The 16,034-nt window shown below is 46.0% G+C and overlaps 1 protein-coding gene across 1 annotated transcript in view; it reads right to left on the reverse strand.

The window, feature by feature from the left end:
* Positions 1 to 1,146: 1,146 nt before the first annotated feature.
* The window catches only part of LOC122558217 (cadherin-5-like), a 63,650-nt gene continuing 48,762 nt past the window's right edge, over positions 1,147 to 16,034 (reverse strand). The window contains exons 11-12 of the mRNA XM_043706545.2: positions 9,567 to 9,815; positions 1,147 to 3,975 (exon numbers count right to left, since the gene is read on the reverse strand). Coding sequence (XP_043562480.2) covers positions 3,488 to 3,975; positions 9,567 to 9,815 — 737 coding nt within the window. The 3' untranslated portion in view covers positions 1,147 to 3,487. The remainder of the gene's footprint in view (positions 3,976 to 9,566; positions 9,816 to 16,034) is intronic.

The following is a 16,034-nucleotide window of genomic DNA, read 5'->3' on the forward strand; positions in this document are numbered from 1 at the left end:
AAGGGGGGGCAGCTGGAGCCCGCAAACTGGAAATTCCGAAACTGGCGTAAAGCATCAGAGGAATTGCAAATGTACTGGGCAAGGAGTGGATCAGGGGAGAAAAATCCCAATCGAAGTAGAAAGGGATGAGTTTTGTGGAGCAGGATCAGACAGAAACAATGGGTCTGCCTGGGCAGTCCTGTTTGTGCATTTTGGGAAGGATGCAGAAGTGAATTGTGGGGAACTGTCAGCTTGGAGGCAGTGGGCGGGGCGGCTGAGCACCAGATGAAATGAGGTTAGTAACCATTTTGGACACAATAGCCCCATATGGCATGGTGGGGTCATGGCCCCAGGGGAGATAGGAGCTGGCGCAATGTACAGTCAATAAGCCGAATAACAGCAGACTTAATGACAAAGTCAGGTTTGGACCTGAGAGCACAGAGTGCAGTCAGTTCATGGGGAGATAGGTTAGAATGGGTGAAGGGGGCCAGAGCAATTAAGGTGACCGATGTCATGTTGACATTTCGCGATGAATGGATCATGAGCAGGTAAATGGGAGGAGTCCCAGGTGGATGGAGAGTGTTGGAGCTGGGTGAAACAGTCTGTGGGATGGGGAGAGGACTCTTGTCCAAAGAAATGGGCATGGAGGCGAAGGTGGTGGAAAAAGAATTCAATATTGTGGCTGAAATTCATTCTCCCAGGCTGATTGCTATCCACTGCTTTGTCTGTCCTTCTCTCTCTTTTGGGCTGTATCTCCACCTATCATTTACTCCTCACCCCCTCCCCCCACTCTATCTTCTGCAAAAAAACAACTTTTTCCTTGGTACCATCAGTTCTGAAGACGGGTCATTGGGTCCTAAACATTAGCTTTGATTTCTTTTCAAAAGTGCTGCCAGACCTGCTGAGATTTTCCGGCAATCTCTGTTTTTGTTTTCGATTTCTAGCATCCACAGTGCTTTCCGTTTTTTTTATTTAGATGTAGAGAGTATGTTACTACATGTGGGGTGATCTAGAATGAAAGATCCTAGTTCTAGGATAAGGATTAGCTTATTTGGAACATAAGATAAATTACTTTCTCAAAACCTCTTGAATTTGTAAAATTCACTTGCCCAGAGTGTGGTGGATCATGTCCCATTATTGTTATCAACTAGTATGATTGAACAACAGTTATTCACAAATGTTACAAACCGTTTATTAACACATTTTTTCCAAACATCAGAAGACAATGTAAAAACAATGAACTTTGTAACAATGGGGTGTTCATTACAACAGTTACACCAACCACCGAGTCACTATTACCCACTGGCTACAAAGTATTTACAAAATTATTACAAACACACATTCCTCATAGGAAGGCACACACGTGAAATACCTATTGCTATTGCTTCAAGACTTTTCAAAGTTACGTTTAAAAAGTTTAAAAAAAAGGTTATGATAAAACCCTTTACATGCTGTGTTAAATCAATCTAAAAAGTTAAGACATTTAAAATGCAACTAAACACCTATAGGCTTTGAACAAAATTAGTTTTGATATATTCCAAACTAGATAGTTTGGAATGTTTCCATGGTTACAGAATGAGAATTTCCAATGCATTTTCCCATACAGGCAGGTCCTGATTGGTGGGCAGTTAAAGCAAATTGAGAAATCCCCAGACTGTAAGCCCCTGTTACAGAAGTTTTATTAAAGCTTATCTTCTCTGCTTCTTTTTTACAGTGTTGCAATGTTTCATCAATTTGGCAGTGAGCATTCAAGGCCATAAATATAAGATAGTCATTTAGAAATCTTTAGAAACTCCCTTGCTCTGAGAATCCAGATCACATTATGACAGGGTGAGGTTGAGGTGAGTAGTACAGACATGATGGGGTGGTGAGGATTGCAGATGCTGGAGAAGTCAGAGTCGATATAGTGTGGTGCTGGAGAAATCAGCACAGGTCAGGCAGCATCTGAGGAGCGAGGGCATCGATGTTTTTGGGCTTCCTGATGAAGGGTTAAGCCTGAAACATCAACTCTCTTGCTCCTCGGATGGTGCCTGACCTGCTGTGCGTTTCCAGTGCTACACCTTATTGACTAGAAATGAAGGTGAGCGAGAGTATGAGGAAAGAGAATTTGGATGAAGTGGAGGAAGCTCAAGTGGAACAGAAAGGATGGGCTGAATGGTCTATTTTAATGCTGTAAATTCGATACAGTCTGGTATTACTGTGCATCAATGCGTCAGTGAAGAAAGCTCTGACTGTCTCCTGGCTGGTGACTCATCTCAGGACGACCGTCTGAATCTGAGAGTCAGATCAAAGAAAGACATCCCTCACCATCACTCCCTCCACCATCCCAGCTCACCTCCATTAACTATCCACAGTTCATTAACATTGTCCTGCTCCTCTGTTGGCAACATAACACGCCGTTATTGTAATGTAAGCACCGTCAATGAATTTGATAGTTTACTCAGTGATTGTCTCTCACTTTTAGAGTAGTTATTAGTTTAGTTCTTATTAATGTGTGTTACAATGCATTGCTGAGCAGGCAATGGCTTCGTGATACTATTGTTGGACAAATCCCTGCTGTGCAGGTGGTGGAATTTGAATTCAATAAAAATCGGAAATGAAGAATCTAATGATGGCATGAAACAGTTGTTGATTGTTGGAAAAGCCCATCTGGGTCACTAATGCCCTTTAGGGAAGGAAACTGCCATCCTTACCTGGTCTGGCCTACGCGTGACTCCAGCAACATGGTTGACTTTTAACTGTCCTCTGGGTAATGCATACTGGTTTAGGTAGTGACACTCATATACCATGAATGAAAGCAAAGCATTTTGTCAGTCATAGTTATGAAATAAGGAAGGTAGATAGAATTATGATACAGGTCAACCACAGGACTCTTGCCGTGCACTGGCAATGTCCCTGCTTCTGAGCCAGGAGGCTTGGCTCAAAGTCCCTTCAGCTCCAGAGGTGTGTAATACCATCCCCGATGGGGCAAAGTTGTGTCTCCTGGTGGGAGAATCAAGGACCACAGAGCGCCACCTCAGAGTGAAGGGTTCAGCTGAGGAGGAAAAGACAGCTGAGGAGGAATTTTGTGTCTCAGAGAGGAGTGAATCTGTGGAATTCTTTACTGTACAGGACTGTTGAGGCTGGGTTGTTGAGAATATTCAAGGCTGAGAGAGACAGGTTTTTATTCAGGAAGGGAATCGAGGGATATGGGGAAAATGTAGGAAAGTGGAACTGAGGATTATCAGATCATTTATGACCTCATTGAATGGCAGAGGAGACTCGATGGGCTGAATGGCCTGGTTCTGCTCCCACACCTTATGGTCTTAACAGGTTAATTTAAAAAAATGTACATGATCTAGCTGAATTGTAGAACATGCAACAAGGGCAAAATGACCTCCTCTTGTTCTGATACTCTTGTGATATACAAACTAATGATCCACTTTCATTTTTTACCTTCCTTTCCTCACCCCACTTGGTAAACCTTCTTACCCAAATAAAAACACGAATCACATCTCCGTCTCTCCCTTCAATAATCTCCTACCGCCCTGTCTGGATCTGATCCATAAAGTTCAGCCAACATTTGAAACCGGGGTCCCCAGTCAGTGAGGAAATCGTAATCCTGTTCGGAGTCGATGGAGGAGATGTCAAGGGAGCTCAGTGAGTCAGCGACTGAGTCAGCACCCTCGTAACCGTAGACATGGAGGGTGTCGTAGGGCAGGCCATCTCTGTCACCGTCTGCTTCATCCTTCTTCATCTTGACCACTGAGCCCATGTCGTTGTTGGGCTTTCTGACTGGGGCGTAAACAGGGCTGCAGTTCACGGCCTTAGCTGGCCGTGGGCCGTTTGCGCGGAGAGAGTTCAGCACCGTGATGTCAAAGGAGTTAGTGTCCATTTCCCCACCCCCTTCTTCGTCATACCTCACCAACTGCTCCCGGATTTCACCCGGAGGCTTCACCAACCCCACAAAGGCATTCTTCTTCCGTATCTTGTGGTGGACAATCAGCACTGCCAACACTGAGGGGAAAGGAAGCACAAAGTCAGTCATTCATTTCTAAAAGAACAACTAGAGGAGGAAGTATACTCCAACTGTTATGTATGTAGTTGGGTGGTGTTGCCCCTTTATGAGTTTGGGTCCAATGACACGGTTGGGGCAGTCTGGGACCCATTGTGAATCTGAGAGGATTCCCTGTTCACATTTACCCTCTACCTACAGTGTGTTCCATTTCTGCTTCTAGTGAACCACAACCACGATAACAATCACTTGCATTTAACTGGCACCTTTAGTAACCTTGGGATTTAATAACTTGGGATTTGCTAGGTTAGCCAGAATGAACAAAAAAAAATGAAGCTTGCTGTGATGCAAAGTTAGAGGTTGGATGATGAGCTGGTGATTAGAAAGCTCATTGGTTTTAATGTGTGTCTGTCAGTTAAAGAATGTACATTTGGATTAAATGTTATAACTTAACAGTAACTCCACACAGCAACTCCAAAAGGCTGGAGCCTTAGTTTAAAATAGATTAGGACATCAGACGTTCACCATTTATCATTAAGCAAAGAGTGCTTTAACCACAGTTTGGTGCTCTGTAAGTATCTCACAGTCAATTGGATGATGTAAAGGTGGAAAGTGCTGAGCAAGCTAAGATTGAGGTCAAAGTTTGATAAAACCAAGTGCTAGAGCTAGTCCAAATGAGGAAAGTGTGTCCAGCAGGCTAAGATAAAAGGTAGGGAGGAGGGACTTGGGGGAGGGGTGTTGGAAATGCGATAGGTGGAAGGAGGTCAAGGTGAGGGTGATAGGCCGGAGTCGGGATGGGGGCAGAGAGGTCAGGAAGAAGATTGCAGGTTAGGAAGGTGGTGCTGATCTCCAGCATCTGCAGTCCTCACTTTCTCCTAGTCCAAATGAGTCAATGATCGACCTGGCTGTGGTTTAGGACAGGTTTGCCAGTGAGTGTAGTGCTAGAAAAACACAGCAGGTCAGGCAGCATCTGAGCAGCAGGAGAATCGATGTTTCGAGCATAAGCCCTTCATCAGGAGCATCTGCAGTCCTCACTTTCTCCAGGTTTGCCAGTGATCAAACTCATCAAATTGCTGGAGACCTGACAGTGTCAGAATTGACCACATAATCTGTCTGTAAGGAAAAAAGGTTTGAGAAAGCCCGACTCAGGGCTATAGTTAGCTCAGGACAGGTCATCTGGTCAGTGACTGGAGATTGAGATGAAGCAGGCTGATCACCAGTTTTGGTGAGAACCTTAGACAAATCCACATGAAGCAGATTGATATCTGCAATGTAAGGGTAAACTTGTGAGGTCTTACTATTTTTGCAGCATTTTTGACATGCAGTCTTTGCAAAAGAACATTGGCCATTTACAATACAGAAATAATATACACTGTTATTAGAACAGCCTTGGGTTTTTATACCTAGAGTTATCCCAAAAGTCAGGAAAGTTGGGAATAGAAGCCTACAAGCATTACCAAACAGGACTTGGTAGGTATTGACAGACTGAGAATGGTAATGTAATGGTGATGACACTGGAGAGGTTATTTCAAAGGCCTGGACAAATACTCATGAGAGTTCCGATGATCTCAACTCCACCTTGAGGCTGGAGAATTTGAATTCAAATCAATAAATAATACAATATTCTTTTGTTGTTTCATGTTCTCTATTGTCAGAGTACAGTGAAGAGCTTTACAATGTCTGCCTTCTTACAGAGACGTCATAGGTATAAGTTCCTCGGTGTAATTCTTGGATACGACGGTGGAATAAAAGTAGTAGCACTACTTACAGAGGTGAAAACAAGTTTAAAAAAAAGGAAAGCATTAAAGGGTTGACATTACAGTGAGGTAGGAAATTCCAAATAGACATTACCGTGCAGCAGCTCAGCACAGAGCAGCAACACATGGCCTGACCCCTCCGCACCAGGGTCAAATCCAACAGCTATCCTCACTCTGCTCCAAACCCCAGAGCCCTCCGTGTTGGCACTCAGCTGCTCCAAGGACTGCCTCCTTGCTCCAGGTCTCCACCTGGGACTCCCTGTCTGTGTGCTCCTCCGGGACTGTATCCGCATCCCACACCGGGGCTGTATCCGCATTCCACACCGGGGCTGTATCCGCATCCCGCTCCGGGACTGTATCCCCATCCCACACCGGGGCTGTATCCCCATCCCTCTCCGGGGCTGTATCCCCATCCCGTTCCGGGGCTGTATCCCCATCCCACACCGGGGCTGTATCCCCATCCCGCTCCGGGGCTGTATCCCCATCCCACTCCGGGACTGTATCCGCATCTCACACCGGGGCTGTATCCCCATCCCACTCCGGGACTGTATCCCCATCCCACTCCGGGACTGTATCCGCATCCCACACCGGGGCTGTATCCCCATCCCACACCGGGACTGTATCCCCATCCCACACCGGGGCTGTATCCCCATCCCACACCGGGGCTGTATCCCCATCCCGCTCCGGGGCTGTATCCCCATCCCACTCCGGGACTGTATCCGCATCTCACACCGGGGCTGTATCCCCATCCCACTCCGGGACTGTATCCGCATCCCACACCGGGGCTGTATCCCCATCCCACACCGGGACTGTATCCCCATCCCACACCGGGGCTGTATCCCCATCCCGCTCCGGGACTGTATCCCCATCCCACACCGGGGCTGTATCCCCATCCCGCTCCGGGACTGTATCCGCATCTCACACCGGGGCTGTATCCCCATCCCACTCCGGGACTGTATCCCCATCCCACACCGGGACTGTATCCCCATCCCACACCGGGACTGTATCCCCATCCCACTTCGGGGCTGTGTCCCCATTCCTCTCCAGGGCTGTATTCCCATCCCGCTCCGGGGCTGTATCCCCATCCCACTCCGGGACTGTATCCCCATCCTACTCCGGGACTGTATCCGCATCCCACATCGGGGCTGTATCCCCATCCCACACCGGGGCTGTATCCCCATCCCACACCGGGACTGTATCCCCATCCTGCTCCGGGGCTGTATCCCCATCCCACTCCGGGGCTGTATCCCCATCCCACTCCGGGACTGTATCCGCATCCTACTCCGGGATTGTATCCCCATCCCGCTCCAGGGCTGTATCCCCATCCCACTCCGGGGCTGTATCCCCATCCCACTCCGGGGCTGTGTCCCCATTCCTCTCCAGGGCTGTATTCCCATCCCGCTCCGGGGCTGTATCCCCATCCCTCTCCGGGGTTGTATTCCCATCCCGCTCCGGGGCTGTATCCCCATCCCTCTCCGGGGTTGTATTCCCATCCCGCTCCGGGGCTGTATCCCCATCCCGCTTCGGGGCTGTGACCCCATCCCGCTCTGGGCTGTATTCCCATCCCGCTCCGGGGCTGTATCCCCATCCCGCTCCGGGGCTGTGTCCCCATCCCGCTCTGGGCTGTATTCCCATCCCGCTCCGGGGCTGTATCCCGATCCTGCTCCAGGGCTGTGTCCCCATCCCGCTCCGGGGCTGTATCCCCATCCTGCTCCAGGGCTGTGTCCCCAGCCTACTATAAACAATAGACAATAGGTGCAGGAGTAGGCCATTTTGCCCTTCGAGCCTGCACCACCATTCATTATGATCATGGCTGTACTCTGGAACTCTCCTGCCATGTGCTGCTCCAAGGCTCACATTCCAGCTGCTCCCAGCTCCCTCTCTCAGTGTTTCCACTGAGTGATTCGGTTTCCTTCCCTAGCCCAAATTGTGGCAATGTTGTCACTTTAACAATGTTATATTGACCTTGGGCTTTTTTTTTTAAAAGCGAGGTCATAAAGGCAGAGGTGCTGAAATGTCTGGAAAGAGCCTAGTTTAACAATGGCAGGGGAATAGCCAGTTCTCCCAGTTCAAGTTTTTTTTCTAATTTCTTTTAGCTGTAACAATGAGAAGCTGCTGCAGTCCAGAGAAAGGTTTCAAGCTTCAGCAGATGATTCCTGACTGGCTTTTCTCTCTGAAATCTCTCCTGCCTATAAAAATCTGAGTTTGAATTTTCCTTTTGCCAAGGGGTGTGTTTGTGGAATGTTGCGGGAATTTGGAACAGCTGCTTATTAAATTGCTGTGGTGAGTTGGATGGATTTTCAAATAATTATGTTATTCTAAATTCTGCTTTCTTTTGCTTGTGTTTCAACTGTAGTGTTTAAATAAATTCTGTTTCGCTTAAAGCCGAGTGGTTTGACAAACTGCATCACACCTGGAATATTCACCTCACATCTGCCTTTAAATTAAGATAACATTAGATTCTAGGCTACCTTCTTAAAATGCTTTGAGGGTGTCTGGCCCAGTCCATAACAAACGATGTGGGGGTTAGGTGGATTGGCCATAGTGTGCAGGCTGGGTAGCAATAGGCAATTTGCAGTCTTTGTTCTTTTAAATAATATTCAGCTCCTCTATTCTTCCCACCAAAGTGCACAATCTCACATTTTCCCACATTGTATTCCATTTGTCAAGTTTTGCCTAACTTGTCGGTATCTTGCTGCAGACTCTTTGTGTTATCCTCACTAATTCTACCATTAACCTTTCATCAAATTGAAATTAAAAAAAAACTTGATCCTTTAGGAACAGAAATATGCAGTTCTTATGTGTGTTAACTCATGTGACTCCAAGCCGAAAATGTGTTGCTGGAAAAGCGCAGCAGGTCAGGCAGCATCCAAGGAACAGGAGAGTCGATGTTTCGGGCATAAGCCCTGAAGCTGCCTGACCTGCTGCGCTTTTCCAGCAACACATTTTCAGCACTGATCTCCAGCATCTGCAGCCCTCACTTTCTCCTCATGTGACTCCAAACCCATTTTGATGGGAAACAGTAGAACAAGCCATTCAGTTCAAGGACAATAGGAGGTTAGTAAACCTGACAGGCTTTATGCCAATCCAGGCGAAAGTGAGGACTGCAGATGCTGGAGACCAGAATCAAGATTGGAGTGGTGCTGGAAAAGCACAGCAGGTTAGGCAGCATCCGAGGAGCAGGAAAATCTTATGCCAATCCAGCACATGCAGTCCCTGGTTTGTAAAATGTTCCACTCTGAGTCTGTTAGTAAGTCAATTTGTGAACAAGTCAGAATTCAATGCAGGACAATATAAAGGGAAAAGAAAAACAATGTTTAATTATTTAAATTTAACGTCACAATCTGATAGGGTGAGATTTGAACCATGTTACCAGAGCCTCTGACTACCAGTTTGTATGGGATGGATAATATACAGTAGACGTGTACAGAAAGGCCAACTGGCCCTTCTGTTGGTCTGGATGCAGTGTGAGCTTCAGGGCCTCAGTTGATTTGATGGCGGGATTCCAAACCCTGCAACAATCCAGGCTAGTAGCCCATTATGGAACAGAGGGAATGCTGCACTGCCAGAAGTGCTACCTTTCATAGGAAACCTTAAACCAAGGCACCGACTGTCTTTCATGGATGTAAAAAGGCCAGTAGTGTTCTGTTTATTGTCCGAGACAATATTTGCCCCTCAACTGTCAAGACTAAAGAACAGATTATTCGGTCATTTATTACCACATTGCTATTTGTGGCAGGCTGCTGTGTGCAAATGGATTGTTGTGTTTGCTGCATTACACCAGCCTCAAGAAAAGTATTTTACTTTCTTTGCTGTACCCTCTGCAGTTGACTCACCAATAGCAACGATGATGCAGAGGAAGACAATCAGCAGGACGGTGACGGTGACTCCTGAGGTGAGCGGAGCAAAGTGCCGGCAGTTTATTGGCTTCCTGTCTCTGTCACAGGTGCACACATTGATCTCCAGTTTCTCAGTGCTCCTCAGGGATGGATTCCCGTTGTCGGAGATGTTTATCAGCAATGAGAGCTTGCTGGCCTCGTTCTGATCGAAGCCTGCCTGTTTGACAGTGATGTTGGCAGTGTTATCTAGGGAGAAAGGAGAGAATGAAGAGAGAAATTGTAAAGCTAAGAGAGAGAGGATAGGCTTTGGTTGCTCTCCGTTATCCTGTGCCATTGACATCACCGTTCTATCTCATAGGAAGGCTTCATCGTACAAAAGGTGCTGAGTGGATTTATAAGTATGGAACCAGGGACGAGGGACGTATGATGAGATTGGAGTGTATTGCTGAACAATGAGATCATGGAGTGCATGTTCATAGCTCCTTGAAAGTAGAGTCGCAGGTAGATAGGATAGTGAAGAAGGCGTTTGGTATGCTTTCCTGTATCGGTCAGAGTATTGAGTAGAGGGCCACTTTTGGAATATTGCATACAATTCTGGTCTCCTTCCTATCAGAAGGATGTTGTGAAACTTGAAAGTGTTCAGAAAAGATTTGCAAGGATGTTAGCATCATTGGAGGATTTGATCTACAGAGAGAGGCTGAATAGGCTGGAGCACTGGAGGCTGAGGGGTGACCTTATAGAGGTTTATAAAATCATAAGGGGCATGGATAGGATAAATAGACAAGGTCTTTTCCCTGGGATGGGGCAGCCCAGAACTAGATGGCATAGGTTTAGGGTGAGAGATGCAAGATATAAAAGGGACCTAAGAGGCAACTTTTTCATGCAACAGGTGGTGCGTGTATGGAATGAGCTGCCAGAGGAAGTGGTAGAGCTGGGTACAATTACAGCATTTAAAAGGCTTCTGGATGGGTATATGAAAAGGACGAGTTTAGAGGGAAATGGGCCATGTGCTGGCAAATGGGACTCGATTAGGTTGGGATATGACAGATGACACCAAGGTTGATGGAGTAGCAGATAGTGAAGGGGACTGTCAGAGAACACAGCAGAATATAGATAAATTGGAGAGTTAGGCAGATAAATGGCAGATGGAGTTCAATCTGGGCAAATGCGAGGTGATGCATTTTGGAAGATCCAGTTCAAGAATGAACAGTACACAGTAAATGGAAAAGTCTGGGGAAAATTGATGTACAGAAAGATCTGGGTGCTCAGGTCCATTGTACCCTGAAGGTGGCAATGAAATTCAATAGAGTGCTCAAGAAGGCATACGGCATGCTTTCCTCCATCGGACAGGGTATTGAGTACAAGAGTTGGCAGGTCATGTTACAGTTGCATAAGATTTTGTTTCAGCCACCTTTGGAATACTGGGTACAGTTCTGGTCACCACATTACCAAAAGGATGTGGATGCTTTGGAGGGGGTGAAGGGGAGGTTCACCAGGATGTTGTCTGGTATGGAGGGGGCTAGCTATGAAGAGAGGTTGAGTAGGTTAGGATTATTTTCATGAGAAAGATGGAGGTTGAGGGGTGGCCTGATTGAGGTCTACAGAATCATGACAGGTACAGACAGGGTGGAGAGCAAGAAGCTTTTTCCCCGAGTGGGGGACTCAATTACTAGGGGTCATGAGTTCAAAGTGAGAGGGGAAAAGTTTGAGGGAGATATAAGTGGAAAGTTCTTTACACAGGAAGTGGTAAGTGCTGGAACACATTGCCAGTGGAGATGGTAGGGGCAGGCCCGATAGTGTCATTTAAGATGTGTCTAGACAGATACATGAATGGGCAGGGAGCAGAGGGATACAGATCCTTAGAAAATAGGCAACAGATTTAGATAGAGGACCTGGATCGACGCAGACTTGGTGGGCCAAAGAGCCTGTTCCTGTGTTATAACTTTCTTTGTTCTTTGTTTTGACATCGAACATAGAACATTTCAGCACAGTACAGGCCCTTCGGTCCTTGATGTTGCACCAACCTGTGAAACCAATCTGAAGCCCATCTATCCTACACTATTCCATTTTTATTCAAATGTCTATCCAATGACCACTTTAAATACCCTTATATTTGGCGAGTCTACTACTGTTGCAGGCAGGGCGTTCTACACCCTTACTACTCTCTGAGTAAAGAAACTACCTCTGACATCTATCACCCCTCAATTTAAAACTATGTCCCCTCATGCTAGCCATCTCCATCCGAGAAAAAAGGCTTACACTGTCCATCCTATCTAACCCTGGTCAGCATGGACAATTTAGACTGAAGGGTCTGTTTCCGTGCTGGACACATGGTACGCAAAACAGCCCCAACTGTTTTGTATGAATAAGTTGGGGCTGTTTTGCGTACCACAGGAATCAAATGTACACAGCTTGCTTAAAAAGTGTTGATGATGGAGTTTTGGAAAGGAGAGACTATTGTTTAGATCAGTGTGGTGCTGGAAAAGCACAGCAGGTCAGGCAGCATCCGAGGAGCAAGAAAATCGATGTTTCAGGAAAAAGCCCTTCACCAGGAAGAGACTGTGTCTAGTGACATGAAGCACATAATCTAATTATTTTTTTCATGAGATGTGGGTTTCAGTGACTTGGCCACAATTTGTTTAGCATCCTGAACTGCCTTGAACCGAATGGTTTGTTCACCCATTTCAGAGTGTGGTTAAAAGAATTACATGAAGTCATATAAAGGCCAGACAGGTGGGGATGACAGATTTCCTTCTGTGAAACCACAGAAACCACAGAAGGCAAGCCATTGGCCTCATTGTGCCTTCAGAACCAGATGGGTTTATACAACAATTGATGAAAATAGCTTTATAATTCCAGTTTCCTAATTGGTTGAGTTATGTCAATCTATAAATCTCTGCGGGCGCCACAATAGGATTTCAACTCTTGTCCTCTGTCCAGGAGGTTGCTGGTACAAGAGCAGTCCCATTCCAACACCAAGTCCATGAGCAAAATAACAAGAAGGGAAATGAGAAGTGAGAATGTAATGTCTCTTTTATGTGAGAATGTAATGCCTATAAGGATAGTGGAAGCAGATTCAATAGTAACTTTCAAATTGGATTGGAATAAACTGGATAAATACTTACAAAAGAAATACTGAGGAAAGCATGGGGCTGGGCTATGGAACTAATTACTTAACTCCTTCAAAAACTCAGCATGTAATGCTCAAATGTCTTTTTCCCAAGCAGTTACTTGCTTCAGGGACTCACTCAGTAATTCTCTCTGGCTCTCTACTTGCAATGATTTCCTTTCCTACTCATTGGATACAGCACACAGAGGAGCTCAAATGTCCATGTTTGCAGGTGATACCTTGATCCTTTAACAATTCAGGTTCAGAAAGTTAAGATTGAGGCCGTGATCAGATCAGCAATGATCTTGTTAAATGGCAGAGCTGGTTTGAGGGGCTGAATGGCCTCCTCCTGTTCCAAATCTGTGTGATATTGATGTGACACTGCCATCTAGTTTCTGTGCTGGTTCGGTGTGTGTGTGTAGCTGAACCTGTTAGTACCCATACAGATTCTGCAACAGCAGAAGCTATAGCTGTAGCAGCAATGGACATTAGTTGGTGGATTGACCTGGGCTGCAGAGGAGATTTTGAAAGCATGCTCAGTGTATCCTGTCTAACCCTCTATCCTTCTAACTTTTTATTCAATCACCCATTGTAGCGAGAGCTGAGGTGGCTGACCTGTTTTTTAAAACGAAGAGGCTCCTATTTCCCAGAATCACAGCAGTGTCCTGAGACAGAAGGAGACTATTCAGTCCATGATGGTTGCACCAGCTCTTCAAATGAACACCATAACCCAATGCCAGATGCCTGCCTTCCCCCCTGTACCATTGCTAATTGCTTTTTTTATTAAAATACCCATCCCATGCTCCTCTTGAATGCCTCAATTGAACCTGTCTCCACCACATTTCCATACTCTATGAATGAAAAAGGTTTTTCTGCTTCCTTTTCAGATTAGATTCTCGACAGTGCTCAAACAGGCCCTTTGGCCCAACAAGTCCACCAGCTCTGCCATTTAAAAAGATCATTGCTGATCTGATCACAGCCTCAATCTTAACTTTCTGAACCTGAATTGTTAAAGGATCAAGGTATCACCTGCAAACATGGACATTTGAGCTCCTCTGTGTGCTGTATCCAATGAGTAGGAAAGGAAATTATTGCAAGTAGAGAGCCAGAGAGAATTACTGAGTGAGTCCCTGAAGCAAGTAGCTGCTCGGGAAAAAGACATTTGAGCATTACATGCTGAGTTTTTGAAGGAGTTAAGTAATTAGTTTCATAGCCCAGCCCTCTGAAGAGTAACCCACCCATCTACTCCCTATTAATGAACCTATCACTATGGGCAATTTAGCACAGCCAATTCACCTGACCCACACATCTTTGGACTGTGGGAGGAAACCCACGCAGACACGGGGAGAATGTGCAAACTCCACGCAGATAGTTGCCTGAGGCTGGAATCGAACCCAGGTCCCTGGCGCTGCGAGGCTGCAGTGCTAACCACTGAGCCACTGTGCTGCCCAGAGATCTTTTGCAGAGGGCATTTTAAATCAATGCCCTCTCTTGTTCTTTTAACAAGCAGGGGCAGCTTCTCCCTGTCTACTCTATGCAGCACACTCACGATTTTGAAAACCTCTATCAAATTTCCTGTTAATCTTCACCTCTCCAAGTCCCAAATTCTTCAATCTGTCTCGTCACTGTAGTTCTTCATTCCTAGAACCATTCTAGTAAATTGCGTCTGCACTTTCTCCAGTGTGTTCACATCTTCCTCACAATGTGGCACCAGAACTGTACACAATACTTTGGTTGGGGTTGAAACTGTCCTTTACATCTATTTAAGCTGGTGATGAGGAGGAATCCTTTGTCTTAGAGGGTCATGAGTATTTGGAACAGTTCTCCCCAGAGAGCGGTGGACACTTAGGTATATAGGAAAAGAATAAGGCTATTCAGCCTGCTTTGACATTCTGAATCATGGCTATTTACCTCCTCAGTCCCACTTTCCCTCACTGTCAGCACATCCCTCAATGTCATTCATCTCCAAAAGCCTATTGATTTCTGTCTTGAATCTGCTCAATGTCTGAGCTTCCACGGGCCTCTGAGATCGAGGATTCCAAAGATTTACTACACACTGAGTGAAGACATTCCGCCTCAGATCAGTCTTAGACAGCCAGCCCCTTATATTGAGATCGTGTCCCCAGTCACAAATCACTAAAGAGTCATAGAGATGTACATCATGGAGACAGACCCTTCAGTCCGGCTTGTCCATGACGACTAGATATCGTAAATTAATCTCATTCCATTTTCCTGCAGGTGGCCCATATCCCTCTAACTCTTTCCTATTAACCATCCAGATGCCTTTTAAATGTTGTAATTGTACCAGCCTCCACCACTTCCTCTGGCAGCTCATTCCATACACACACCACCCTCTGCGTGAAAAAGCTGCACCTCAGATCCCTTTTAAATATTTCCCCTCTCACCTCAAGCCTATGCCCTCTAGCTTTGGATTTTCCCGTCCCCTGAGGAAAAGACCTTGGCTATACAACCTGTTCAAGTCCCTTATGGTTTTTTGAACCTTTATAAGGCCACCCCTCAGCCTTTGATGCTCCAGGGAAAGTAGACCCAGACTCTTCAACCACCAGCCGGGAGACAATTTCAGACACAGTTAATGAGAATTATTAAGGCAAAATAGATGGAGTGTTCATCAACAAGGAGCTCCAAACATTATTGGGGAGCTGGGAATGTAGAGTGGGTGCCACAATCTGATCAGACATGACTTTGTCAAATGGCAGAACAACTCAAGGGGCTGATTGGTCTACTCCTGCTCCTTATTCATATGGTACATGATCTCTCACTAGCTCTACAATAGCCACTTGCATTTATATAGGACCATCTTTCGTGCAGTGGAACATTGAAGTGCTTCTCAGAACATTATCAAGCTAGTGGATTGAATAAACACACAAAAAAGCACCAATTGAAAAAAGGAGGTGTGAGGTTTTGGGGAAAGCTGAAGGTGATGGTGAAGGCAGGGGTGACTAAAGTCATGGCCAGAGGGGTCAGTTCAAACAAGTGTCTTAAAGGCAGAGAGAAGAATACTAACGTTTGGGGATGCAAGATTTCAGAACTTAGGTTTTAGATCTGAAAACCATCCAGGACAAAGCACTTTGCTGGAATGGCATGCCAATCCATTAACTTAAACATTCACTCCCTCCACTGAAGCTCAGTGGCACCAAAGATCCTTAGACAGCACTTTCCAAACCCTTGACCACTAGAAGGACAAAGGCAGCAGATACATGGGAACACCAGTCTCTACGAGTTCCCCTCCAAGCCACTCACCATCCTGACTTGGAAATATATCGCTGTTCCTTCACTGTCTCTGGGTCAAAATCCTGGAATTCCCTTTCCAGAAGCACCGTGAGTCTCCCTACATC

The sequence above is a fragment of the Chiloscyllium plagiosum genome, unplaced genomic scaffold (genome assembly GCF_037043375.1).
Source record: "Chiloscyllium plagiosum isolate Xiang-an unplaced genomic scaffold, Cpla_swu_hap1 HiC_scaffold_17, whole genome shotgun sequence".
Lineage (NCBI taxonomy): Eukaryota > Metazoa > Chordata > Chondrichthyes > Orectolobiformes > Hemiscylliidae > Chiloscyllium > Chiloscyllium plagiosum.